Source organism: Lipotes vexillifer, unplaced genomic scaffold (assembly GCF_000442215.2).
Source record: "Lipotes vexillifer unplaced genomic scaffold, Lipotes_vexillifer_v1.1 scaffold678, whole genome shotgun sequence".
Lineage (NCBI taxonomy): Eukaryota > Metazoa > Chordata > Mammalia > Artiodactyla > Lipotidae > Lipotes > Lipotes vexillifer.
This window is the reverse complement of record NW_006790338.1, coordinates 415,495-441,380: the sequence shown is the minus strand read 5'-3', so window position 1 is coordinate 441,380 and position 25,886 is coordinate 415,495. Positions and strand designations below refer to the sequence as shown.

Genomic DNA, 25,886 nt, shown 5'->3' with positions numbered 1-25,886 from the left:
AGTACCTTTAGTGAGAGTGAAAACGGATGTGAGGGATGGAAGAGAAATTTGTAGTTATAAAAGTGAGGAAGTTGATACATAAAAGCTAGTTTTAAGCATTTTGATAACATGTACAAATCAGGCAGGTTTTCTTTAGGCATCGCTTCCATAAAAGCAGTCAAGTCAGTCTTTTGTCTTAAGTTTTATTCTAAAACTTAATTCTAAGTAGATAGAAACACATTTTATAATGTTATAATTTATTTCCAGTGATAGTCACAAAAGCCTAGTTATTACATAGTTTAGTTTTAAAAGTACTAAAGAACATAACTGCTTGTTTTTGGAGTACTTTCCATGACAAAATGTGTTCCGTATTTTAATTTTGGACACCAGAAACACTTATTTCTATCAGTGAGATCAGGGATTCTTCCAGCATCAGTAGAGCTCTAGCAGTCTGACTTGGGGCTGGGTGAGCCCATGGGAATTTTCTCTGGGAGTTTAGGTCAAGGCTTGATATAAGATGTGGGTTTCGACAGGGTATGTATAGCTGAACTCTCTTATTTGTGGGCATTTATAAGTTGGGTATAAAGTTAAGAATTGGCTTTCCTGGAGGAATGTGAGCTGCTGCTCTTTGTGCTCAGTAATGGTGTGGACTAGAGAGCAGAGACAGGAGTCCCATTTTATACTGACCGGGCTTAAGGCTTTGTAAAGGAAACTTCTTCCTAACTCATCAGTTTTACTCATTTAATATTACAGTTTGTGCATCCTGATTAAATAGTTTCATAGGATACTAATGGACTGGGAATGGATACGATGCTGTAGTGTGGCTAGTACAAACCTGTTTTATCAGATGAGGTAAAACCTCTTCTGTAACAACAAAAGAATAGTACCTGTTTTAATACTGTATTATAAGCAGATCTAATAGGTATCAGTTTGGAGTCTCATGAAATATATTTTGCTGGGTGGTAACTCATATGATATGTTTCTAAGAAATCTTTTCTTTTAGGATTGTAACAATGGAATTTTATGGAAAAAATGATCTTACATTAGGAATATTTTTAGAGAGATACTGTTTCCGGTAAGAACCAATTTTCTCCTTATGTTCCATTTATGCCTTTTTGATGCCCAGAATTTCGACCTAAATATAAACATGAGTTGGAGCACTGTTGTGTGACCTTCCTGTTCATGCCACATGCCAGGGTTTACTATACAGAGAAGTAATTCTTTCATATTTCAACCCGGCATGTCTTCTCCAGTTCACTCCTCAGATCTTTGCCCATCTAATTGCCCTGCAATCCCACAGACTTCTTTTAGGATGTCTCTTTTTACAGTGATTCAAATGAGAGGCAAGAGAAGCTAAGGACCTCAGTTTAAGTCTTAGAGCTATCACCTCCCACTTAATATGACAAAGAACAAGTAGTTTAATCTTTACCAGCCCCCTTTATAGGTATTAACAAACTCCACAAATGTCAGGAGTTTTAATAGGTAAAATGAGATGATGTTTTAGAAATACTTGGCAAATAGAAGGTGCTTAATTAACAAGTGGAACCTATCACTGTGATGTGGTTGAAGGCAGGATGTTCAGCTGCAGGCTCTGAGCAGGATGAGTGGTACCCCAAGCAGATCATCCAGCAGTCATCCTTACTCTTGAGAGGATGCTGCACTTTCTCTGCAGTGGTCCTGATTAGCCAGGATTCACTTATACACTGCTCCTCGGTTTTCGTGGTTAATGTGAGGACTTTCTTTTTGTCAAAGGCCTTCCTATCAGTGTCCTAGCATGTTCTGTGATACCCCCATGGTGCATCACATTCGACGCTTTGTCCATGGCCAAGGCTGTGTGCAGATAATCCTGAAGGAGTTGGATTCTCCAGTACCTGGATATCAGCATACAATTCTCACCTATTCCTGGTGCAGAATCTGCAAACAGGTAAGTGTACCCTGTTGCTATAATATATCACATAGTATCTTTTATTTCTGTATTTATATAGTTCTTTTTTGCGGGGGAGGGTGGCCTCTGTTTTTTTGGATTTAGTATTTGTCTTTGGGCTCTTATTTATTTTACTTTCTAGTGCTGTATGTTCCCTTTAATGTTTGTTTCCTAAAGATTCCATTTTAGGATTTATCAGTCATTATATAAAACATAGGGTACCATGCCCAGTAAAATAGATGGAGGTTTTATCTTGACAGTTCTCCTTTATGTTTGTTTATTCATTCAGTAAATGCTTATTGAGCACCACCTAGGTGCCAGGTACTGTGCTAGGCCCTAGGAAAGAAGGAAGAACAAGGTCAGGCTCCTGTCCTCTAGTGGGGGAGACAGACTTATAGTGATTACAGTATGCTAGAATGCTTGTGTAAGTTTAAGTCTATGTCAACATTTCTATCTTAAGACATACAGATGAGAGACCATGTTTAATTGATCTCTGCTGGTTTTCATATACATTCTTGAGGAAAGAACCATGTGTTTTATTTCTTCTGTGTGTTTTTCTAACTCTGCAGGGAATATTTGGTGCCAATATTATGTTTTTAATATATACTTTTTATTCAAATTGTTAACAGTGAGCATATGCCAAATTTAACTTCATTGTTATCTTAATTGGCTTATTTTGGAGTGTATGTTTGGAAGCACATATGGGAATTTTAGATAAAATCATAGTGCAACCCATTTCAGTATCAGAGGTTGAGGAGGGCAAAGTCAAAGGTAGTGCCTTCTTCGGTAGGAACATAGAGCCATGAGATCATTTCTTGCAATGACTGGTCTTTTTATACTTGTTCTTCTAGGCCTTTAGTTGCTGTTAGACAGCTGGCAATATTTTGTTGTAGAATATGTGAACTTCTGTAGATTGACCAGTGAACTAAATGAATAACTTAAATTCGATCTTTATATCTTGCATGTTTGGTGTATGCACTTTATTTTAAAACAGAAACTTCTGCCTTTGGGGTTATGTTAGAAAGGAAAAGGTAAACAGTTTTTGTTACACAGAAATGAAAACTTTTAGGTGTCCAAAAAAGTTATATATGACCAAATATTAGTATACTTACTATTAAATTTCTGTAAGCCATGATAATAGAAAAATGGGCAAGGGGTGTGACAAAGCAATTTAATACAAATGGCCAGTAGACACGTGCAAATACATTTTACTCATTAGTAATAATCAAAGAAGTATAAATAAATAAAATAAATGGAATGTGTTTTTATTTATTTAGTTTTTAAAGAAGTTACATTTCAAAGATTTATAATTCCTGAGATTGGTAAGAAAGTAGGGAAATTGATATTCTCAGATACTGTTGGAGATTGTCTCCCAAAACAGGTGTACTGGTTTACACAATGTGGCAGAAAGTATCAAAGACCAGATAAATGTTCATGCCCTTTGACCTACCAATTTCCATTTTCATTAATTTACTCCAAGGAAATAATAATTATGGATATTTATGTGTGTGTGTGTGTATGTATATATATGCATATATATATATATGTATATATATACATACACACACACAAACAGGGAATTTCATCAAAATAGTGAAAAACTTGTAATGTCTTAAATGCACATCAATAGGGATTGGTTAAATAAGTCCATATTATGGGATACTCTGCAGCCATTAAAAATCAAATTGTATAAGAATATTCTATGTGGGAAAATATGATATATTGCTAATAAAAAAAAGGTTATGAAGCTAATTATAGGGAACAGTTTTTATTTATAAACATCCCAGCTAAGCATATATGTATTCATGTATAGAAAGAAAGCAAACATACTAGCATATTGATGGTGGTAGTGGGATTACTGGCAAGAGAGTTTTCCCCACCCATCCCTAACTCCACCCACCTCGAAGCATTTTTTTCTTCTTCTAGTTTTCTGTAGTCAGAATATACTAGATTTGTACTAGAGAAGAAAATACATTGTTTTTTAAAAAAGAGATTCTCAGTATGTGATTAGATAACAATTTATGCTGAATTTCAGGTAACACCAGTTGTTGCTCTTTCCAATGAGTCCTGGTCCATGTCATTTGCAAAATACCTTGAACTTAGGTTTTATGGGCACCAGTACACCCGTAGAGCCAATGCTGAGCCGTGTGGTCACTCCATCCACCATGATTATCACCAGTATTTCTCCTATAACCAGATGGTGGCATCTTTCAGGTAAGAAGTCTGAGCGACCTTGTCACAATCACATACTCCCTGGAATGCTTTATAACATTTCCAGTATTACTAGATTGAATTAATTTTTGGTTTGTGTTGTTCCCCATTCCCACTCTTGCAAAGGCAGAGGGCCATACTGTGTGAAGAACTTTCAGTGCTATTATTTTATTTAATCCTTTAAGAAATATGTATTATTATCACCCTAACTTAGAGAGCTTATAGCTGACAAATAGAGCTAGCAAGTCATGATCGATGATTCTTGCTACTGCAGGTGTTACTCTTAACCATTGTTTTTGCATCTGAGAGCTTATCAGAAATTTTGCTAAGACATTGCTTAGCCATAAGGGTAATCAGATATTCCGGATAGAACTAAAATCACTAGTTCAAAGAATGGGTGTTTACACTTGTTCTTAAATGATTTGAGAAAGCCTTCGGGCTGTGCCTTCAGAATATACCCAGAACATGTCTCACCACCTCCACCACTACCACTCTGGACTGAACCTCTGTTGTCTTTTACTAGATTATTGCACTAACCTCAATCAGTTTCCTTTTGGCCTTACCCGCTGCAGCCTGTTCTCAACACAGCAGTCAGAGTGGTCCTGTTATATGAAAATCAACTCAGGCCACTCATGTGCTCTAGAGCCTCCAGTGGGTGTCTGTTTCACCCTGAGTGAAGGCCAGAGTCCATTTACGAGCCTGTGAGCCCCTACATGCTCAGGCTTCTCACCCCCTACTACACCCCGCCTCGCTCACCATACTTCAGCCTCATTGGCCTCCTGGCTGGACCTCAGCTACGTCAGGTAGGCTCCTACCTCGGAGCCCTGCACTTACTCTTCCGTCTCTGAGCTGCCTGCTCCCAGATATCTGTCTACTTTTCCTTATTTCCTGCAGGTCTTTGTTCAGATTTCACCTGCCCTGACTCCCTTTCACCCCTGGCACTCCTTGCTTCCCTTTCCTGCTTTATTTTGCCCTGTAGCACCTACTGTCTGGCGTAAGATATGTTTTAAGTATTTGCTTTTGTTTATCGCCCAAGTCTTATTATTCCTGAATCACGAGAGCAAGAATTTTGGCCCTTACTCCATGCTGTATCTCAGCACCTAAAATAGCATCTGACACATAATAGGCACAAATAGGTATACAAATAGGAAATACTTGTAATTGAACCCTATTTCCTTTTTTAAGCAAGGGCTGTTAACCATGAACCTAGGGCCTAGGTGAGATACAGCATTTACTAGACATCGTGAACTTCAGGTGGAAAGGAAACTCACAAAGAATCCTTGGGAACTGAGAAGGTAGTGAATACCTGTGTCTAAGCTAATTGTAGGAAGGAGTCCCTCTGCTCATTCATGGAGGTTTATATCCCAGTCATTTGTTTTTAAAGCACATGAGGATGGCCTCGGGGGATAAAAGATGACATCACAATGCAGGGGAAAAATAAAACAAAATCTTTTTAAAACTGGGGAGGGTATTTGTAATGGCTGAAAGTTGCCTTCAGTATTTTTGATTGTTTGAAAAATGCCATTTCATAGAAACTTTATGATCTCTTGCACCTCATAGGACTTAGTTGGCACCTCTACTCAAAATATTAAAATATTTTTCACTTTTCTACTATTACTTGTATTTTTTCCTCTCAGTTATTCTCCCATTCGGCTGCTTGAAGTGTGTGTTCCACTTCCCAAAATATTCATTAAACGTCAGGTCCCACTAAAAGTGTCCCTTCTTCAGGATCTGAAGGACTTCTTTCAAAAGTAAGTTTTATTTTCTTTGGTCATCTGTTTTTGTTTAGTACTGCCTGAAATCTAAACTATTTAAAATATCATGTTCCTTTAGCTTTCTTCGAAAACAGAAATAACCTGTTTTTCTAATTGTATGTTATATATGCCTGATGTAAAAGAGGAAAAGTGTAGACAGTTCATAAAAGTACTAACAAAGAAGTCAAATGCTCTCAGGCATAACAACTATTAAAATTTTGATATACGTCCTTTTTTGTTCTGCAAAATTGTATGTGATTCTTAATTAGATAAGACCTAGTTAAAGTTTTGTGTGTACATCTTTTTTCTACTTGTGTGAGATTAGACAATTTGATTCTGACTTTTCTAAAGTGTTTAATATTGTTTATGTTTATATTGTTAGAGTTTCACAGGTATATCTTGCTGTGGATGAAAGACTCGCATCTTTGAAAACTGATACATTTAGCAAAACAAGAGAGGAGAAAATGGAAGATATCTTTGCACAAAAAGAGGTAATTCATTTTTCTGACAGAAACCCAAATGTTAAACTGTGAACTTGTTAGAGGTTCCTTTTGGGGTGTGTCTCAGATTGCTGGAGTGGTTTCTGTTCCTCATAGATGGAAGAAAGCGAGTTCAAGAGCTGGACTGAGAAGATGCAAGCACGGCTCCTGTCTTCCTCTGTGGAGACCCCTCAGCAGCTGCAGTCGGTCTTTGAGTCACTCATCGCCAAGAAACAAAGCCTCTGTGAAGTGCTGCAGGCTTGGAATAACAGGTGTGACTTTGCAGTCCGGTGTTTCTTTTATATTATTGCAAAATTTGCTCTGCTATCATGTTTTTGATGTAAATGTCCTTATTAATTTGGATGTTTCCTTTTACTCTCAAGTTGTAGGAGCTTTATTTTTATTGCCACTACCACCCTTCACCTCTTTCATCCTTTAAAGTGTAGGTTGTGAAGATAAAAAAAACAAAGATGAGAATAGCCTTCATTGCTGTTGCAAATACAGTGTGTGTGCTTAATGAATCTAATTTATCTGTAATTTATCTAATTTATCTGGAGTGATTACTGGGTTTTAGGCCATTACTTTCAACTCTATTTTCTGTGTTATCTTGTGCCTTTATTTAAATATTTATTTGGGGAAATATTTCCCTTTAATGCTTATTGAAAAGTTCAGTTAGATTATTATAGCATTTATTGAGCACTTGGACCATGCTAGGCACTAAGTAAGGCAGTAGATGGACATGCACTCTTTTATTTGATCTTGAGTCCTACAATGTATATATACTGATTGCATTTTACAGAGGAAACTGTGGCTGTACGAGACTAAGGGATTTGCCCAAGTTATATAGCTGTTAATTGTCAGAGCTCGGCTTTGAGCCCAGGTCTGTTGGTCTTTAACACCTGTATTTTTTACATTATATTGTATTATCTCATTATAACTTGCTATTCTTTTATTACTATAGTCATATCAGTAACAAGTGATTAATTGATTAGAAAGAAAACAAAAATTTAGTCTTAGTTATGTACAGCTTTAAAATCTATTGCATTCGAAATAGGAAAATCTAATTCTTGTGGTTTCAAAGCTATAAGGAGAATATGTGTAAACATTATTCAGGATATTAGAAGGAAAATCATATTCTTCTTTTCTCTTTTCCTTTTTTTCATTAACTATAGGTTGCAGGACCTTTTCCAGCAAGAAAAGGGTAGAAAGCGGCCTTCAGTTCCTCCAAGTCCTGGAAGATTGAGGCAAGGGGAAGAAAGCAAGGTAATGAAATGTAGTTTTGTCTTTGAGCCTATATATATTGGTATAGATATAATTAATTTCTCTTATGACACTTAGAAGTGGTAGTTTAGGGACTTCCCTGGTGGTGCATTGGTTAAGAATCCACCTGCCAACGCAAGGGACACGGGTTCGATCCCTGGTCCGGGAAGATCCCACATGCCATGGAGCAGCTAAGCCCGTGTGCCACAACCACTGAGCCTGTGCTCTAGAGCCCACGAGCCGCAACTCCTGAAGCCCGCGCACCTAGAGCCCATGCTCCACAATAAGAGAAGCCACCACAGTGAGAAGCCCGCACACCACAACGAAGAGTAGCCCCCGCTCGTTGCAACTAGAAAAGCCCACGTGCAGCAATGAAGACCCAATGCAGCCAAAAAAAATAAAGTGGTAGCTTAATATATACTTTATTAATAATAGTAGGAGTTTTTAGTTTTGAAGTTATGAGGTTTCTTGGTGATGTGACCTGGATTAATTTTTTTTATCTTAGCCTGAAATAAAATACATTATAATTCATTTATTGGAAACATTTATCAAAAGCTACTGTCTACTGGCATCACTGAGGATAGTATCACAGAGGCAGTAAGTGCTATAAAGGAGAAGGTGTGGATGTGCTGAGTGTACAATAGAGTCCTAATTTACTTTACTGTGAGTTTTGGGTGTTCTTATCTCTGTGCTTAAGTGAGAAGCTTTTCTTAAGGGGTCTGCACCAGGGTAGTTCTCCATGTTGATTTAATTAACCTTTCCCAACTGTAAGTTTTCTTTTGCTGCACAGCACATTACCCCAAACTTAGTGACCTAAAACATAAATTTATTATCTCACAGTGTGTCAGGACTCTGACACAGTGTGGCTGGGTTCTCTGCTCACAGAACTGAGATGAAGGTTTTGGCCAGGGCTGTTACCTGAGGCTCAGGATCTTCTTCCAAGCTCATCTAGGTTGTTGGCAGAGTTCAATTCCTAGTGGTTATAGGACTGAGGTCCCCCATTTGTTGCTGGCAGTTGACTAGAGGCGATTCTCAACTCCTAGAGGCTGCCTGATTCCTTGCATGCGGCTCTGTTCATCTTCAAAGCCTACAGCAGTGGATTGAATCCTTTTCATGTTTCAAATCTCTGAATTCTTCTGCTGTGTCTGACCTCTGGACACAGATTTAAAGGACACATGTGATTAGGTCAGGCCTACCTGGTTAATCTCCGTAGTGTAAGGTTAACTGATTTGGGACCTTACATACATGGTAAAATCCCTTCACAGCAGTATCTGGATTAATGTTTGGTTGAATAACTGTGTGTATGTATGCCAGGGGGTGGAGTTCTTGGGGCCCATCACAGAATTCTACTTACCATGCTAACCATGAACAGATGAATTAATGTCAGTATATTATAAGGGCTTAATATTCTGTTATCATGAGGGCTTTTGAGAGAATATCTTTTTGTACAAGTGTGTAGTATTTGTAGCAGAGTATTTTCATGGAATGATGGGTTCAGGTGCCTTGGATCTTTGTGTTATTTAGTAACACTGTGTAACTGAATTCCTCCTTTTCGTCTCATAAATAACTGTGTAGGAATCACTTTTCCTTAAACTTTAGGTGAGAGTAAGAATAAGAATTACTGAAGATGGTTTATTAGTATTTGCCAAGTAGTTAAGGACAATTAACGGCTATCACAAACTACTAGTGGCCTTTCTGTTTGCCTACTGATGAAACAGTGAAGCTAGTGGTGTAAGACCTCTAATTATGATATTGAGACATAGAATTGAAAATACAAAATCAGTCAGTAGATGATTATCTTTTTTTTCTTTTTTGCGATACGCGGGCCTCTCACTGTTGTGGCCTCTCCCGTTGCGGAGCACAGGGTCCAGAGAGCAGGCTCAGCGGCCATGGCTCGCGGCCCCAGCCGCTCCGCGGCATGTGGGATCTTCCCAGACCGGGGCACGAACCCGGGTCCCCTGCACCAGTAGGCAGACTCTCAACCACTGTGCCACCAGGGAAGCCCTGATGATTATCTTTTTGAAAGATCAGAAGTTGATTTGAAAATCTGTAGCACTGCCTTTGTATTCATTCATTTGATAAATAGATCTTGAGTGCTTTTAGGCACTGTTCTCAGTGCAAGGAATTCACATTTGTGAATGAAGGCCATAGTTATTGTCCCTATGGAACGTTTGTCCAGTGAGACTGACAATAAACAGGTGAACCAATAAACATTTAAAAAACAAATGGAAACAAGGCTGTGAAGAAAAAAATTAAAAGAAATGGAGAGTATTGCTAGGGGAGTAGGTGATGGTGAGTTATTTTACATAGGGTGACCAGGGAGGTCTCTCTGGTATGGTGAACAAATCAAAGAACATTTTAAGTAGCAGTCTAAGAAATGACTTTGTAATGAAATCGTACACAGGGCTGATAGTCATTTAAAATGTATCTTATCTATGGATAATGGGACTTGTGAAAGTCCAGTGGGTAATCAAAGATTACTAGGCTTAATGGATAATCATAAGTAGTTCCTAGATGCTTTAATGGGTCTGTGAGCTATTGTTTAGAACAGTATTCTCAAAGTATGGTTCAAGGATCCTGGGGGTCCAAGACCCTTTCAAGGGCTCCACAAGGTTTCTCTTTTTCTTTTTTAATTAATTAATTAATTTACGGCTGTGTTGGGTCTTCGTTGCTGCTCACGGGCTTTCTCTAGTTGTGGCGAGCAGGGGCTACTCTTTGCTGCGGTGCACGGGCTTCTCATTGCTGTGGCTTCTCATTGTGGAGCATGGGGTTTGGGCGCACGGGCTTCAGTAGTTGTGGCACGCGGGCTCAGTAGTTGTGGCTCCTGGGCTTAGTTGCTCCGCAGCATGTGGGATCTTCCCGGACCAGGGCTCGAACCCATGTCCCCTGCATTGGCAGGAGGATTCTTAACCACTGTGCCACCGGGGAAACCTTCCCTTTTTCAACTGTATATCTGTGTGAGGCTAGATTTTCTTTATATACTTCAATCATAATAATATAGCTCAACAGGTTAAATGCAGAAGTCGGAGAGGAATTTAACTGTGTTCTATTAAGCTAGGCATTAAAGTAATTGTAAAAGTGTAAAACAATGCCACGCTTAACAATTTTTTAAAAAAAATCTATTTTAAATTAAAATATGTTTTTTATGTCAATATGTAATGGGTTTATTATTGTCATTTTTAAATGAATTAATAAATGCATGTTCTATAACTTTTTCAGTTTCAATTTTCTAATAAGGAAAACTTGGAAGATATAACCCACATAAACAAAAGCTATCTGAGTGTCTTAATGATTCTTAAGAGGTTGAAAGGGTCTTGAGGACAAAATGGTTAAGATTCACTGGGTTAAAAAAAAATTTTTTTTTAATTTAAATTTTTAAATTTAATGTTTCCTTAAGAACAAAGTATTTTGTTCTCTACAGATAAGTGCAATGGATGCATCTCCACGGAATGCTTCTCCAGGACTTCAAAATGGGGAGAAAGGTTGGTCCTTGCGTCTGGTGATCACCTGTCATTGAATTTAAGACATTTCTTAGTCTATAAGTTGTTTTTAACTACTAAATATTGAGAATTTTTTTCTGATGCAATTGGGCATAGACTTTTTTTCCTTCCTGTAAAACGTTTGTAGCACTCTAAGTTTAAGATTATCATAAAGTACATTGCATAAGATAAGTTAGGATATAGAAATACATGATAAATAGAGAAGATTGCTTTTAGGGGAAGAACAAAAAGACAAAAGGAAACTGAATTTCTGTCTGGATTGTTATAAAGTCAATTGCCAGGTTTCATGGAAAAAAATCTTATAAAGTTTAATTTATATTTTTATATCACTAAAATCTTTTCCAGACTTAATTTTTCCTCAGTATTTCATAGAATAACTTTTCTAGGTGCTATCCTAGAAAATTGGTAGGGAAATTTACTTACACTATCTTTGTAGAACAAGAGCTCAACTCAGAATTCTTGGCATTTTTCTATCATAAGTAAGTGAATTTCCCCCCTGAGAATAAGCATGTGATTTTTTCCCCCAGTAGTGTCATAATTGCATTCTCTATTAAATTGAATGAACTAATATTTAGGTAGGCATTATGGTCTAGTGCAAAGAATATGGCGTAGGAGCCAGAATTGGTTACCAGTCACAGTGCTGTTAGTAAGATCTGATTGGGGTCAAGTCATATAACCTGTCTGGATTTTTGTATCCATTTCTAAAATACGCACTGAAATGGCCTATGTAACTTTTTAAGAAGCTAAAATTCTTTGGTTTATGAAGTAGAAATAGGAGTTGGCATTTTAAAAACATTGCTGTTAGATAGAAATGGACATAATGTTTTAAAGTGACTCATTTGCACTCTGCTTTTCTTTAGAGGACCGCTTCTTAGCTACCCTGTCCAGTCAGAGCTCCACCAGTTCCCCCCACCTCCAGCTGCCCACTCCTCCCGAAGGCGTGCCTGAGCAGGCCGTGGGAGGGCCCCCAGAACTTGATACCACCAGCAGTTCCGAAGGTACAGGTCAAGTCACTTTTACTGCACTTCGTCCAATAGAGACAAATATCTGAGTGCTGTGACACACAATTCTTTCTTAGCCCTTAGGATTTAAAGTTTTTACTATTGAAAGGGCTCTCTCATATGTAGCTTTTTACCATATCCCTTCTTCAGTTGCACTGCTTGACATGTAAATATCTCAGTAACAAAATGTTATTCAGCTTCATCTACTTTCTGGGGATATTACTTTCTTAAGTCTCATTAAAGCACCTGATTTTTGCCTTGTAAGAAGGAAAGAGAAATTGCAGCCTTTGTCTAACAACAAATATTTGTTTCACTAATAACAAATTTATACCTTTTTACTTTCTTTCCTTGCTTTCTGTTTAAGCACCAACTACTTAATTGTAGCATAAACTTTAAAAATATCTTTTAAATTGCAATTAAACTCAGATGTAATAGCCACAGTGTGCATAACTGAGTTGAAGTGGCAACAGGGACAGCTGTGACTGAGTTCACGCATGCTCAGCCAGTAATTATGTCATGGCTGCTGCTGGCCCTGTGATGGTAAGAGGCCATCGGTTGCAGGATGATCTCAACTTCAAACATGTTGAAATGTAAAAAAAAAAACAAGCCACTTGGGGTCAGTGCTATGTATGCTTCACTATTGCTTCCTGTTTGATAGTCATTATTCCTAGATCAAAAAGTTTACACCGTAATTGGTAATTATGGTGTGCACATGTCTGTGTCCCAAGAGGAAATGAAATATAGTTGATGCTCTATACTTTCTTTTACTCTTTCTGAATATTAATGTATAAGTAGAATATTTTTCATTCTAGATGTATTTGATGGACATTTGCTGGGATCCGCAGACAGCCAGGTGAAGGAAAAATCAACCATGAAAGCCATCTTTGCAAATTTGCTTCCAGGAAACAGCTATAACCCTATTCCGTTTCCTTTGTAAGTATTATAAAAGCCAGTGGCTCTTGGGTGGTTTTATTTTTACTTCATTTAAAAAATCTCTCTATAGATATACTCTCTACATATTTAAATATGTTTATTTAACTGCATATATGTACTTCTCAATCCAAAATTATACTTCATCATAGTAAAAAAGATGTCTTTTGGTATAATATAATTTGTAGAACATGTAATCATTATATAGTAAATGAGTGGATTAAAAAAGCATTAACTAATATTACTTAATGCTTAAGAGTACTGATTCTGAAAAGAATTGCTTATATATATATTATTAAGATATACTGCTACATCTATTGATCTCATAAAAACATATTGCTGATGGTATATGAGGATATTACTGACCCAGTAGTTTACTGGGACGTGATGCTTTTTTAATAGTGATGATGAATTGCAATGGCTGTACAAGTTTTCGTGTGATTTTGTTTGTACTGGACTTACTCAGAGTGGGGAAAAACATAGGGCTGGCTTTCTACACTGCCAGTGTGGAAAGCTTTGTTTGGAGTGATGATTCCAGAACTCTCTGATTTGAAAAAGAATTCTGATAATTTTCAGTTGTCTTCAGAAACTTTCTGTTGATGTATTTTCCTTGGCTGTTTGGTCAAGTTCTGCATACATTTTGGCTTAATTATATTCTTGTAATTGTGCATTATTTAGTTAACTTAAAATTGTCCTGAGATTTACTTGTAGTAGTGCTAATGGTTTGTATATGTGATGTTCTGCGAATTTTGTTCTGATTTATGTATTTAAAATTTTTGAACAGTGATCCAGATAAACACTACTTAATGTATGAACATGAACGAGTGCCCATTGCAGTCTGTGAGAAGGAGCCCAGCTCCATCATTGCTTTTGCTCTCAGGTATTATTCATGGGGCTTTTTCACCTATGGTTGTATCTTTATATTTTATGTGTATTTATTAATCGCTGTATTTTGAGTTCTGTTACATAGAGTAGAGCAAAATATAAGTAAATGTAAAATATTAAATATAAGTAAAAGAATATATTCTTTGGGTGTGACAGCTTATTCTTTTTCTATCTGATAATGTACTCTTTACCCAAATAATAACAGGATGATTCTTAAGCTCCTAATAATTAAATTAACTAGGCAAGTTATTTACTAATCCTTAATATCCTTTAACCATTCTCTGTATTATAATATGTATCCATTGTATCCTTTCCTTTGCTTTATTTATTGACATAATACTTGGAACATATCTGCCTTATATCATCTGAATGTCTTTTTTGTATTCTTCATTCATTTCCTTCCTGCTTCCCACACATAGCAGGTAAAGTTTCCTTACTTAGAGTAATGCTGTTCCTATGCCTTAACCCATTTACATGCCCACAGTTATCATGTGTCTTAAAGAAGGACCCCTCTTTAAAAATATTTATATATCATGTCTAAAAGAATAAAGCTTTTTAATCTTAATGGTATCTTGGTAGTGGTAGAACCTAGTTTAAGTAGAATCTAAGATGTTTAATAAAAATTTTTTTCCTCTTGGAAGACATTGAAATTAAAATTTTATTTTTAATATTGGTTACAAGTTGTCCACTTATCAACAAATATTTGAATGTCTGCAATGTGTGGTATACTAGGTACTGGGTATACAGGGGTAAACAAGATAGATTTATAGGCTTCAGCATTTATGTAGTTTAGAGTTACTATTTGGATAATGAATTTTTTTCCTTTAGAAGATTCCATATGATAAATTTTTTATCTTTGCCTTTTGACGTTTATGAAGATAGTATTTGCTTCTCCTTTTATTGGTTAGACATACTACATTAATAGATAAGAAAGGCAAGAAAGTCAACCAAGAAAAACATATTTTGTACTATGAGGAAGCAAGTTTTCTAGCTGCGGCCACCTTTTTCTAATGTCTTGGAAAAATAATACATGCTAAGATGCTTCCCTTGTTCCCTAACATCTGATTTATCTAAATCAGTGCTTCCAGACTGCTAGTCCAAGAGTTGGATGTTTTTGGCCAATGCAAACTAAAAAAATATGCTTTTTCTTAAAGTTCAATACCTTTAAGTTGAAAAGTAACTCTTAAGTTCCTTTCCTCTCTATTATACTAAACAGTGAAGTTTCATGCTCTTCAGTTAGCTGTTCAACCCCAGAAGGCATTTGATCTAAATGTTAGTGTGGAGGCCTTGACAATCATAGTTTAGGATATTGAGCCTGGTTGGTGTGTTGGGTCATATTTTGTATTATATTTTGTGAAGACATTGACCTTCTTCATGAAGCTTGTACTTGATAACTTTTGTTAGTTAACTCGTGTTTGTTTAATTATGGATGCTTACAATGATTGTGTTTCTACAATGCAAAGCTTATTCTAAGGCATATGATTTACTTTAAAAGAAGACCATAATGTTTAACATTTTTCAACCTATTTCTACCTTAAGTTGTAAAGAATACCGGAATGCCTTAGAGGAATTGTCCAAAGTGACTCTGCGGAACAGTGCTGAAGAAGGGCTTTCAACAAACAGGTGATCTGCGATTGATTAAAATCTATTTTCATTGAGCTACGTCATCATTTTCTAGGTGCTCCTACTCCAATTTTATTTTAGCTTATTGTCAATATAAAAGTTTCTAGAATATAGTCAGTGGCACTCATCCTTTAGCCAATAGTTGATAGAACAAAATTCAGGTATAGCAAAAGGCCTTAAGAAGTCTCTTAGGATGCAGTTTTCTCATAATTTGTCATAGAAGTTCATTGTGTATTGCAGATTTAAACTTTTAACATTTTAAGTTCTCTTTATTGTTTTCACTTAAAAAATAGTAACTCTGAAATTAGTAAACTACAGCTTGATTTTGTAATCTAAAGTATTTATGAATTTTCCATAATAATTAAAGATCTTAACAGTTAAAAAATAAAACAGCCCCCCACCAAACCAGTTCTTTAAGTGTGTTCGGTATTTTAGACATTTGAGACAGAAATTGTCATAATTGTTGGACTTATGGATGCTAATATAGCTCTGATAGACTTGTGAAAAATATCATAAGAGCCTATATACTTTCATATATTTTTCCATATGCTTTTATAGCTTTATCATTTTGCTTTTTCTTAAGCCCAGTAGACATTTCAAGCCTTTTTCTTCCATGCTAACCTGTGTTTATATAAATTATGAATCAGATTTCTGATATTGTGGGTGGGGTTAGGTGGGGGGTAGATTAATACAGGAATTAGAGTACTTGCTATTTTGTGTCTGAATCATATAAAACCAACTTTCCTTTTGTTTTTCATTTTAGTACTTTAGACAGCAGACCAAAGAGTAGCAGCCCTATTAGATTACCTGAGATCAGTGGAGGACAGACAAACCGTACAGCAGAAGTAGAACCACAGCCAAGTAAGATTACAAATGGAGAAGTAATTCCTAGTTTTGTTTGTAATTGTGGTTTGAAGAAGAAAACACATTAAATAAGAAATGCCATCTGGCAAGGATATATTACTTCTGGTCTTTGAAATACAGTATGGATGTAAAATTTTTTGTATATCTTCTTTTGTACATATTTCCCTTTTCTTTGATTCTTACCTTAAGTTTATTGAATTTGAAACTCCTAGAAACTCATAGGTCTATGCAAAAATCTGCCTTTCTGGCTAGAGCTTTCAGTTTAAAGCATATAACTGAAGAAATATAACAGCAGTTTTTGCTTTTTTGTTTGTTTTTGCAGCATTGTTGGCATTGTGAAAAGAACTTTTCATGTATTGTCTCCTTTAATTCCCATAATAACCCCATAAGAGTTATTTGACATATCTCCATTTTTCAGAAAGTAAGTTAAGACTTAGGTAATGTAATTTGCTGAAGATTACACAAATAATGGGGAGCTGGGATTTGAACTTGGATCTCTTTGACTTTGTCAGTCAGGAATATTCACTACAAGCAGCAGAAAACTCAAGTGACTATTGTGTCTTGAATGACAGTTTATTTTTCTAAGATAGCAACTGCAGGTAGACAGTTGCTAGCATTGGTTCAGCTACTCAGCATTGTAATGACAACATAGGGGTAGTTTCTCTTTGATTCTCTTGTTTTACTCATGGTCAAAAATGTCCCACTTAATGTCTGCATTTGAGGCAGAAGGAAGGGAGGTACAAGCTGCAACTGTTCTCTTTTATTGGGAAATTCCCTTCCCCCTTCAATCTCATTGGTTAGAAGTGAGTCTCATGGCCACCCTTTCCTGCAAAGGAGACTTATAAAGTGGTAATAGGCAGCATTGTCCTGGTTGGCTTACATAAATCATGATTCATTTCCTGGGACTCTACACATTGCTGCCTCAAACAAAATTGGAGTTCTGTTAGCAAGGAACAAGGTGGGATTGGATATTAAGGAGGCCATAATGGTGTCTGCTGCCCTAAGTAAGCACTTCATGATGGATTTGATGTGGGTTCTGTTAATGGTAAATGTACAAGATTAGGATCATGTGTATTAGTGATACGATGAAGCTCAAAACTAAGAATAAAAGTACAGAGCAAGCTTTAGTGATATTTTTGGTCATCCTGTACTACTTATTTTTGAAAAATGCTAAAACTAAAATTGTATATTTTGCTCTGTTGAAATGTAGGAAGACAGATGATATAAAAACCTTTAACTTTGACGCATTGTAGCTTGGAATACTGTTTTGTATTAGTTTAATTAAATATACTGTGATACTGTAAGAACCCAGCCTTAACTTAATCTTGCTTAAGATATTCTGACAGCCTTGGAAAGATATTTTTAAAAGGCTTTCTATATAATTTCTCACATTTGGATATATAGCTATCTGAACATTGCTCTTCTTTCATGTTTCTGGTAATAAGAGTGCTTGACTGCCCCCTAAAGATCCCATAAAGCATGTGGAATAATAATCTGTGCAAATAAGACTATCAGTGTTACTCATATTTATTACTCTCATATAAGGGTTACTGCTAACAAAGGAATAAGTTGAAAATTTTTATTTTTCTACCTGCAGTGACCTGTAATTAATATGTTACCTCTTATTTTTAGCCAAAAAGCCTTCTGGAATGTTGTCCTTCTTCCGAGGGACAGCAGGGAAAAGCCCTGATCTCTCTTCCCAGAAGAGAGAGACCTTACTTGGAGCAGATAGTGCTTACTACCAGGTTGGGCAGACGGGCAAGGAGGGAATGGAGCATCAAGGCATTGAGCCTCAAGGTGTGTTAAAGGAGACCAAATGTGCTTATTCTAGGTTTCGATTTACTTATTTCAGTTGGTTATGTTCCTTATAGCTTGAAGTAGATGCTTCTGTTGCTGAGACCAGGGCATTCCCTCTCTTCTCACACCTTGGTGGGGGTAGAGTGGGAAAAGCAAGGCGCTTGGAGGATCCAACTGGTTTCAGATGTCATTGCTATCAGTTACTGTGTGGTGGAATTAGAAATCCTTACTTTCTGTACTCGTAAACTGGAAAAGCAGTGTCTTCCAAGGTTTACTGGGTTTACTGAGGACTAAGGTTTACTGAGGACTAAGTGACATTATACATGTAAAACATCTGTCTCACTATGTAGCTCACAGTATATATTCAAATGTTTTCATCCCACTACCCCCTCAGACGTTTCCTTTCTTTTCCAGTCTCTGTAAGGTGGAAGCTGTTGATACCCACCTTCATTTGGATATTTAAAAAATATATCTACCTGATTGTGTTTGAATACAGGGTTATTAGACCAGGAGTTGGCAAACTATGCTGACCTGTCTTTGTTAATAAAGTTTTGTTGGAACACAGGCACACCCTTTCATTTACTTACTGTCTGGCTGTTTTTGCATTATATTGGCAAGTTGAGTAGTTGCAACTGAGTAAAATACTTACCATCTGGCCCTTTACAGGAATAGTTTGGCAACCCCTGGGTTAGATCATGGATTATTAGTTTAAAAAATAGGAACTGCATGGTAAGTTTTCATCAGTAATTAAGATATGCGTTAAGTATTCTATAGGCTGCTGTTGGGCTGTGATCCTTGGAAGGCATTGATGCTTTGAAAAAAATAATTTTGAAATGTGAAACTTAGTGGATGACTTGTTCTTCTAGATATTAAAATGTATCACAACTCTGCAATAATTAGAGTGGATCTGGCAGTAGGTTTGCCAGACAAATCAGTCAAATAAAAAAATAGCTCTGAAGTGGACACTAGTATATTTTCTGTATTGTACATATATCTTAGTGTATGATAAAGAAAGCATCTCAGACTATTGGGGAAGCATTATTCCATGCACAGGGAAAACTGGTCATAAACTCTGGTAAAGATGCCACAGAAAGTCGTGATGTTAGAGCTGAGTTATTTTATTGCTATCATAGAGATTACTTAACTATAAGAAAAACTATTCTTCAATCTGAATTCTCTGATTTTAATCTAAAAATTGATCTTTCAAAAGGTACATAGATTTTTATTGTAATTTACACAGTTAATTGTATACATGATGCTTGCTTGAGAGTGTAACATGAATTGACTTGTTTTTAGTATTATATCAGGGGAAAAAGAACAGACAAAATGACCTGATAACTATCTAAAACTTTGGCTTTACTAATGATGTTAAATCTTTTAGATGAAATAGATGGAGGAGATACACAGAAGAAACAACTCACAAATCCTCATGTGGAGCTCCGTAAGTATGAGATAAATACCTTTGGTTTGGGGACCAGGACTATAATTGAGCAAACTCCATTATTTGAAGCTTCCAGCTTCTCACTAGATAAATATTCTACTTCTTGAAATGTATATTAAGTCTGTGTACTGATGAACATTTGTTTAGTCTAAATTTAGTTTATAAAATATACATTATTTAATTTAGAAGGAAATCTATAAATTTAATTAAAATTATAATTTAATTTATAAATTATAATTTAATGCAATGTCTGATGTTTAAATAATTACTTTTTGTGTAATCTAGAGCCACAGAACCTTAGTAAGGCATCTAGAATTGTGTGTGTACATGTGACTGCCAAAAATTTATTATCCAGCATTATAACACTATAGGAAAATTTAAGATGTAAAAGTACAATGATGAAAATACAGTAACCGGCATAAAATTAGAAATGGGTCTTATTTTCTGTTTGATTTTTCTAGAAATATGAAGGGTGGTCATAAGATGCCCTTTAATCCTTCCTGAAGATAACTTTAACTGAATTGTGTTAAACAGGGATGTAGTAGACTTAATGTGAAAAATGCTATCGTGGAGAAACTTAAATGATTGCATTTGGTGGGGGTGGGGAGTGAGCAAGAAGGAAAAGGAAAAGGTATTTCTGATCCAGAGGAGCTTTTTTTTAAAAAAACACTTCTGTTTATAGAATTTTCCGATGCCAACGCCAAGTTTTACTGTCGTCTCTACTATGCGGGAGAGTTCCATAAGATGCGAGAAGTGATTCTGGGCAGCAGCGAAGAAGATTTCATTCGTTCCCTTTCTCACTCTTCTCCGTGGCAGGCCCGAGGAGGCAAATCAGGAGCTGCCTTTTACGCGACTGAAGGTAAGTCTTTTTAATCATTTACTAATTAAGCGGTATCCATCTTTTTCCCTCGGATAATTTATGAATCCCTTGAACTGAGCTAATGCGATACTGTCGTTTTGCAAACATGTTTTTCTTCTTATGCTTGAGAGGATGAAAGAAGCATATTTAAAAGAATATATGGTGTATGGTGTGTAAGGAGAGACAAATGTTGATCAAATCCTTATTAAATTCTTTCTAGTCTTGAGTTTTCCAAATGTAAATAATAACAGAGAACTTCTAGAAGACTCAAAAGGTACCTCAGAGCTCATGAGAGAAAGGTAAAAATAGAAACATTTGACCTGAAAACCAGAAGGCCAAGTTCTTAACGTACAAAGTTTTACAGAAGATCATGACCATTTTTATTTCACATTCCATTTTCCATACTCACTGAAAGCAAAATTATTTGAGAAAATGCATCAGGAAAGATGTGCTAGATAAGAACTTTCATAACTGTTACTTATTGGATTGTTCACAAAGGAATTTATAACATTTTACGTGGTAGTTAAAAAAAAATAGATTATTTAGCTATGACTTCAGGTGTGGTACTGTCGAAAGTAGAGGTTTCTTGACTATATAAATCCTCAGAAGCCCTTCCAAACCTTCAATTACTTGAGAACTGTGTTCTGATCGAAATCTTCTCAGTGGTGTCAGAAAATATCCCTTAAAAATGTGAAGCAAACAGATCATTTGGGATTTTTAGAATGATTTATTTTGGAATACCTCAGTAAATATTGCAATTGAGTAAACATGAAATTTTTGCCTTTTAGATGACAGATTCATTTTGAAGCAGATGCCTCGTCTGGAAGTCCAGTCTTTCCTTGACTTTGCACCACACTACTTTAATTATATTACAAATGCCGTTCAACAAAAGGTAGAAACCCAAACCTTGATCTGTAAGTTTACTGGGCTTTTTCACATCCTGAGAGTCCTAACGGCAGTTTTCTCCGTGGTAATATGTGAACAGAACATGACTAGATCTCTGCTGTGCTGTTGAGGTGTGGTAGAATGCAGGGATTTCAAACTCTTTTTCCTACATACATATATAGAGAGAGATTACCCACTTGTCATGAAGCAGTGAGCCTCCCGTGAGTATGAAAGAGTCACATAGATTTTTTTTCCATTTATGGGTTTATTGCCTATTATTGGAGAAATTATGTCATAATACAATTTGTGAGTTTGAGAAATTGAGAACTATTACCCCTTGGGAGAATGTTAAAGATCTAATAATTTTGTTGGCATTGCTGCTTTACTTGCTTCTTAGATTCAAAGGTTTGAGTTTGTTTTAAGGTCCTCTGACTGATCATATTAATAGAAAATCATGTTTGGGTAATACATGAATAATCTAGATATTGGTATTAAATTATAAATAATCCTTTTGAAAAATTAAAGTGTAGTTGATTTACAATTATCAGTCTCAAGTGTACAGCACAGTGATTTGGTATTTTTGCAGATTATACTTCATTGTAAGTTGTTACAAGATAATGGCTATAATTCCCTGTGTATATAATATATCCTTATTGCTTATCTGTTTGATACAGAGTAGTTTATTAATCTCATACAAAAAATTTGTCCCTCCCCCATTCCCTTTCCCTTTTGGTAACCACAAGCTTGTTTTCTATATCTAAGTCTGTTTCTGTTTTGCATGTACATTGATTTGTATTACTTTTAGATTCCACATATAAGTGATATCATACAGTATTTATCTTTCACTGACTTATTTCACTAAGCATAATATTCATAAATAGTCCTTTTTGATAAGAGTTTACTTTTCTCTTGATTAGAGGCCCACTGCATTGGCCAAGATTCTTGGAGTTTACAGAATTGGTTATAAGAATTCCCAGAACAACACTGAGAAGAAGCTAGATCTCCTTGTCATGGAAAATCTTTTCTATGGGAGAAAGATGGCACAGGTAAGGATACTGGACTATGCAAAGCATCTAGCTAGCATTTACCCTTTGTATTTCTGGCTCCTGAACATAGTGAATCAGAGAGTAACATGATATTTGATAGTAAATATTAAATTTTGGTTACTAGGCAAAATTTAACTTTTGAGTCATTGAACCCTGTAGGAAAGAGTAAAGAGGAATATTGTGGACTGGTCCTAAAATTTAACATATCCAACATCCTAGAAACACAGAATTATAGAAAAAGAAGGCAGATGCAACATAACAGTTTTAAAGATGAAGAAACTGAGGCTCAGAGACATTGAGTACTTTATCAAAGTCACACAGCTATGCCTAGAACTCAGGTTGGTCTAGATTCTAGAACAGTACTCTTCAATGTGCTGGCCCTTGAACTGTTTCCAGTCCGTGGTGAGATAAGAACTTGTACTAATCAATAGAATGTAATTTAATGCACTGCTTTCTTCATCGAGAATGTCTTGCTATGGCAGAAGCGTCTGCTGTACTAAATTGTGGGTTTAATGATGTAATTTATTTACATTCTGGCACTAGCCTCTCTGTCATCATGAGCCAGGAAAGCCTGTCTAGCAGTGGTCTGTCGAATAACACTTCAGGTCGTACTGGTGTAGTATCCAAGTCCCTGACCTTTCAGTGCGTTGCTTTTCCTAATGCCCAGAAATTCCTAGAGATATGCTGTTGCTTCTACATTGTCCTAAGTAATTGCACAGTTTTGGTATCAGTACTTAAAAGTTTCCTCTGAATGTTTGCATCTGTTTTTTAAACTGCTTTATGATTCAACAATATATTTTTGGAGTTACTTGTTAATGTTTCTTAGAGTTGATTAAATGGGTCAGTATATTTCTGAAATATCTCAATAAATGAGTACCTAGCTATTAATTTCATGATACAATTACATCACCATGTGTTTTATGTATTATACAATTACAATGTATGCATTTAGTGACTTATATAAGTTATTAGGTTTTAAAATTAAATTTTAAAGTGTTGATAACTGTAGTGGCTACAAGGGAACTTACTGCCTTTTTAATTTAATTAACCATTTGTAACGGCTCACACATAAATGACAGAGAGTTTTCTTTCTGCTAGGTTTTTGATTTGAAGGGTTCACTTAGGAATCGAAATGTAAAAACCGATACCGGGAAAGAGAGTTGTGATGTAGTCCTGCTGGATGAAAATCTCTTAAAAATGGTTCGAGACAACCCTCTGTATATCCGTTCTCATTCCAAAGCTGTGCTGAGAGCCTCAATCCGTAGCGACTCCCACTTCCTTTCTAGCCACCTCATTATAGATTATTCTTTGCTGGTTGGGCGAGATGATACCAGCAATGAGCTGGTAGTTGGAATTATAGGTAAGTTGATGAGCATGCCTTATGTATAGTTCATGATTTAAGCCAGAGTAAAATTTGAAGACTATCTGGTATAGTAATAGCTTATTGAATAATTTCACAAACTTTTATTTGAAATTTTAAAAATAATAGTTTTTCTGTTCTGGTACCTTTTATTCAGGTTCCTCATTTGCATTTTCCTTATTTTTACCAAAAATATCTGTATTCAAAAGTCACTTGAAGATGAAGCCCTATGAGGTGGTTATGAGGATTAAATGAATTAATATGGTAAAAACCCTTAGGACAGTCCCTGGCATATTGTCCGCACCTGCAGTATTGCCAGCACTCAGTAACTATTGTAGAAGTAATAGTAATGGTAATTGCGGTTGTCATCTGCATATATTTATTAAGAGAACCTTTACTGCTAATCTTGCCCCCTGCAACAGATTATATCCGAACATTTACATGGGACAAAAAGCTTGAGATGGTTGTGAAATCAACAGGAATTTTAGGAGGACAAGGTGAGCAGAATTTTTGTTCCATTTACTCTTTAAACTGTTCTCATTATCTTCCTCATCAGTTAACATATACTAAATGGATACTTTAAAAAAAATTCTAAAGCATAAATGGTTATCTTTGATTTTATCATCATTTCCAAGGTGATCAAATAATAAGGGGAATTGTTTAGGTGGGGAAATATGGGGTTTTAAATTTGTGTTAAGATGCCAGAGGTTCTCAAAATGATAAGTTAAAAAAGGCCAGAAGTTCTGAACAGGAAGTTGTCCTGAATTAACACTTGAAATCCTCTAAGTTCTCTGAGAGCTGCCAGCGCCATTTGTGCTTTTAGACATCTCTCATCTCTAAGCAAGAGCGTCTTTTAAAATAAAAAAACAAAAACTCCTACCAAGAAGGACCTGTCCCTTGTCATGTGGCACAGTGAACACCCTCCCTCCTTTCTGAGCCCGCCGTGGTGTGTTTGCTTACAGACCATGGCATTTTATGTCTGTTTACATGAAAGAACATAGCCGTTGAAGTCAGTTGTCTTATCAGTTATGTAACGGCTTCCTTTTCCCTCTTCTCTTTCATAATCCTAGGTAAAATGCCGACTGTGGTCTCTCCAGAGTTGTATAGGACCAGATTTTGTGAAGCAATGGACAAGTATTTCCTGATGGTACCAGACCACTGGACAGGCTTGGGTCTGAACTGCTGAAACAAAGCACATATTTTGAAATGGACCAGGAAGAAAAGGGGCCTGGAACCAAGGACCAAAAATAAGCTACATGTTTTATTCCTTCATCACATTCACCACTGTATGCAAAGCCCTTTCAGTTCTGCGGCTGTGGAGGCCATCTGTAGCCTGAAGGGTTAAAACTCTATGGATTTGCACTTTGGTTTTTTGATACCTACAAATGAGCTATCCGTAGGCTGGGACATTGCATGAACATTTTGTTCACTTAAGCTGAAATCTAGGCACATTTCAAAGGGCTGAGGACAAATGTATGGTTAGAGATGAGATAGGGTGAAAAAATGGGTTGTCATATCTGCTAAGAATCCTGTTGAGAAAACAGTGTCTCATAGATTATGACTCTCCTGGCATCATATTGGACAGATTCTTTACCTAGAAAGCATTTGTAGAGCTGGTGAATTTGTTTTGTGTTTCTTATGTAACAATTTAATGTTACCTCTTATCAGAATTTCTGAAACCTTAAAAAAATTCTGAATTATTTTATTAATGGCCAGTTAAACAAACAGATTGATACAATCTATTCTTGTTTTACTGAGGAATTTGACTTAAATTGAGAATCCTGTCATGTTCTGTATCTTGCCCTGTTTTCAAGTGTGTTTGATATTTTTCAAGTTCTGTCTCTACTTGTCTGTGGGTGACAGGAGGCTACAGCCATTAACTTTAAGCCTTTTCCTGGAGCTGTTTTTTTAAGCTTATTTACAGCTTTTGTGCAAGTAATATGCTGAACTGCACTTGTCTACACATGCTCATACTCTGGGTTTTTCTCCCACTTTCAGGGAAACATTAGTAAATTAGTCTACAGTGACTAAATCCCCAAAGGGATAATTATTAATGAAGAGTTTTTTTTTTTTTTTTTTTTTTTCCTT

The 25,886-nt window shown here is 36.1% G+C and overlaps 1 protein-coding gene across 1 annotated transcript in view; it reads left to right on the top strand.

Moving 5' to 3' along the window:
• PIKFYVE (phosphoinositide kinase, FYVE-type zinc finger containing) overlaps window positions 1-25,046 on the top strand; it is a 74,893-nt gene extending 49,847 nt beyond the window's left edge. Inside the window, exons 22-42 of the mRNA XM_007463646.1 lie at window positions 983-1,054; window positions 1,732-1,903; window positions 3,939-4,117; window positions 5,752-5,865; window positions 6,251-6,359; window positions 6,465-6,619; window positions 7,520-7,610; window positions 11,029-11,089; window positions 11,968-12,105; window positions 12,921-13,041; window positions 13,823-13,918; window positions 15,463-15,546; window positions 16,310-16,407; window positions 18,043-18,207; window positions 19,589-19,648; window positions 20,331-20,507; window positions 21,296-21,399; window positions 22,310-22,438; window positions 23,537-23,798; window positions 24,221-24,295; window positions 24,869-25,046. Coding sequence (XP_007463708.1) covers window positions 983-1,054; window positions 1,732-1,903; window positions 3,939-4,117; window positions 5,752-5,865; window positions 6,251-6,359; window positions 6,465-6,619; window positions 7,520-7,610; window positions 11,029-11,089; window positions 11,968-12,105; window positions 12,921-13,041; window positions 13,823-13,918; window positions 15,463-15,546; window positions 16,310-16,407; window positions 18,043-18,207; window positions 19,589-19,648; window positions 20,331-20,507; window positions 21,296-21,399; window positions 22,310-22,438; window positions 23,537-23,798; window positions 24,221-24,295; window positions 24,869-24,984 — 2,578 coding nt within the window. The 3' untranslated portion in view covers window positions 24,985-25,046. The remainder of the gene's footprint in view (window positions 1-982; window positions 1,055-1,731; window positions 1,904-3,938; window positions 4,118-5,751; window positions 5,866-6,250; window positions 6,360-6,464; window positions 6,620-7,519; window positions 7,611-11,028; window positions 11,090-11,967; window positions 12,106-12,920; window positions 13,042-13,822; window positions 13,919-15,462; window positions 15,547-16,309; window positions 16,408-18,042; window positions 18,208-19,588; window positions 19,649-20,330; window positions 20,508-21,295; window positions 21,400-22,309; window positions 22,439-23,536; window positions 23,799-24,220; window positions 24,296-24,868) is intronic.
• The last annotated feature ends 840 nt before the right edge of the window (window positions 25,047-25,886 follow it).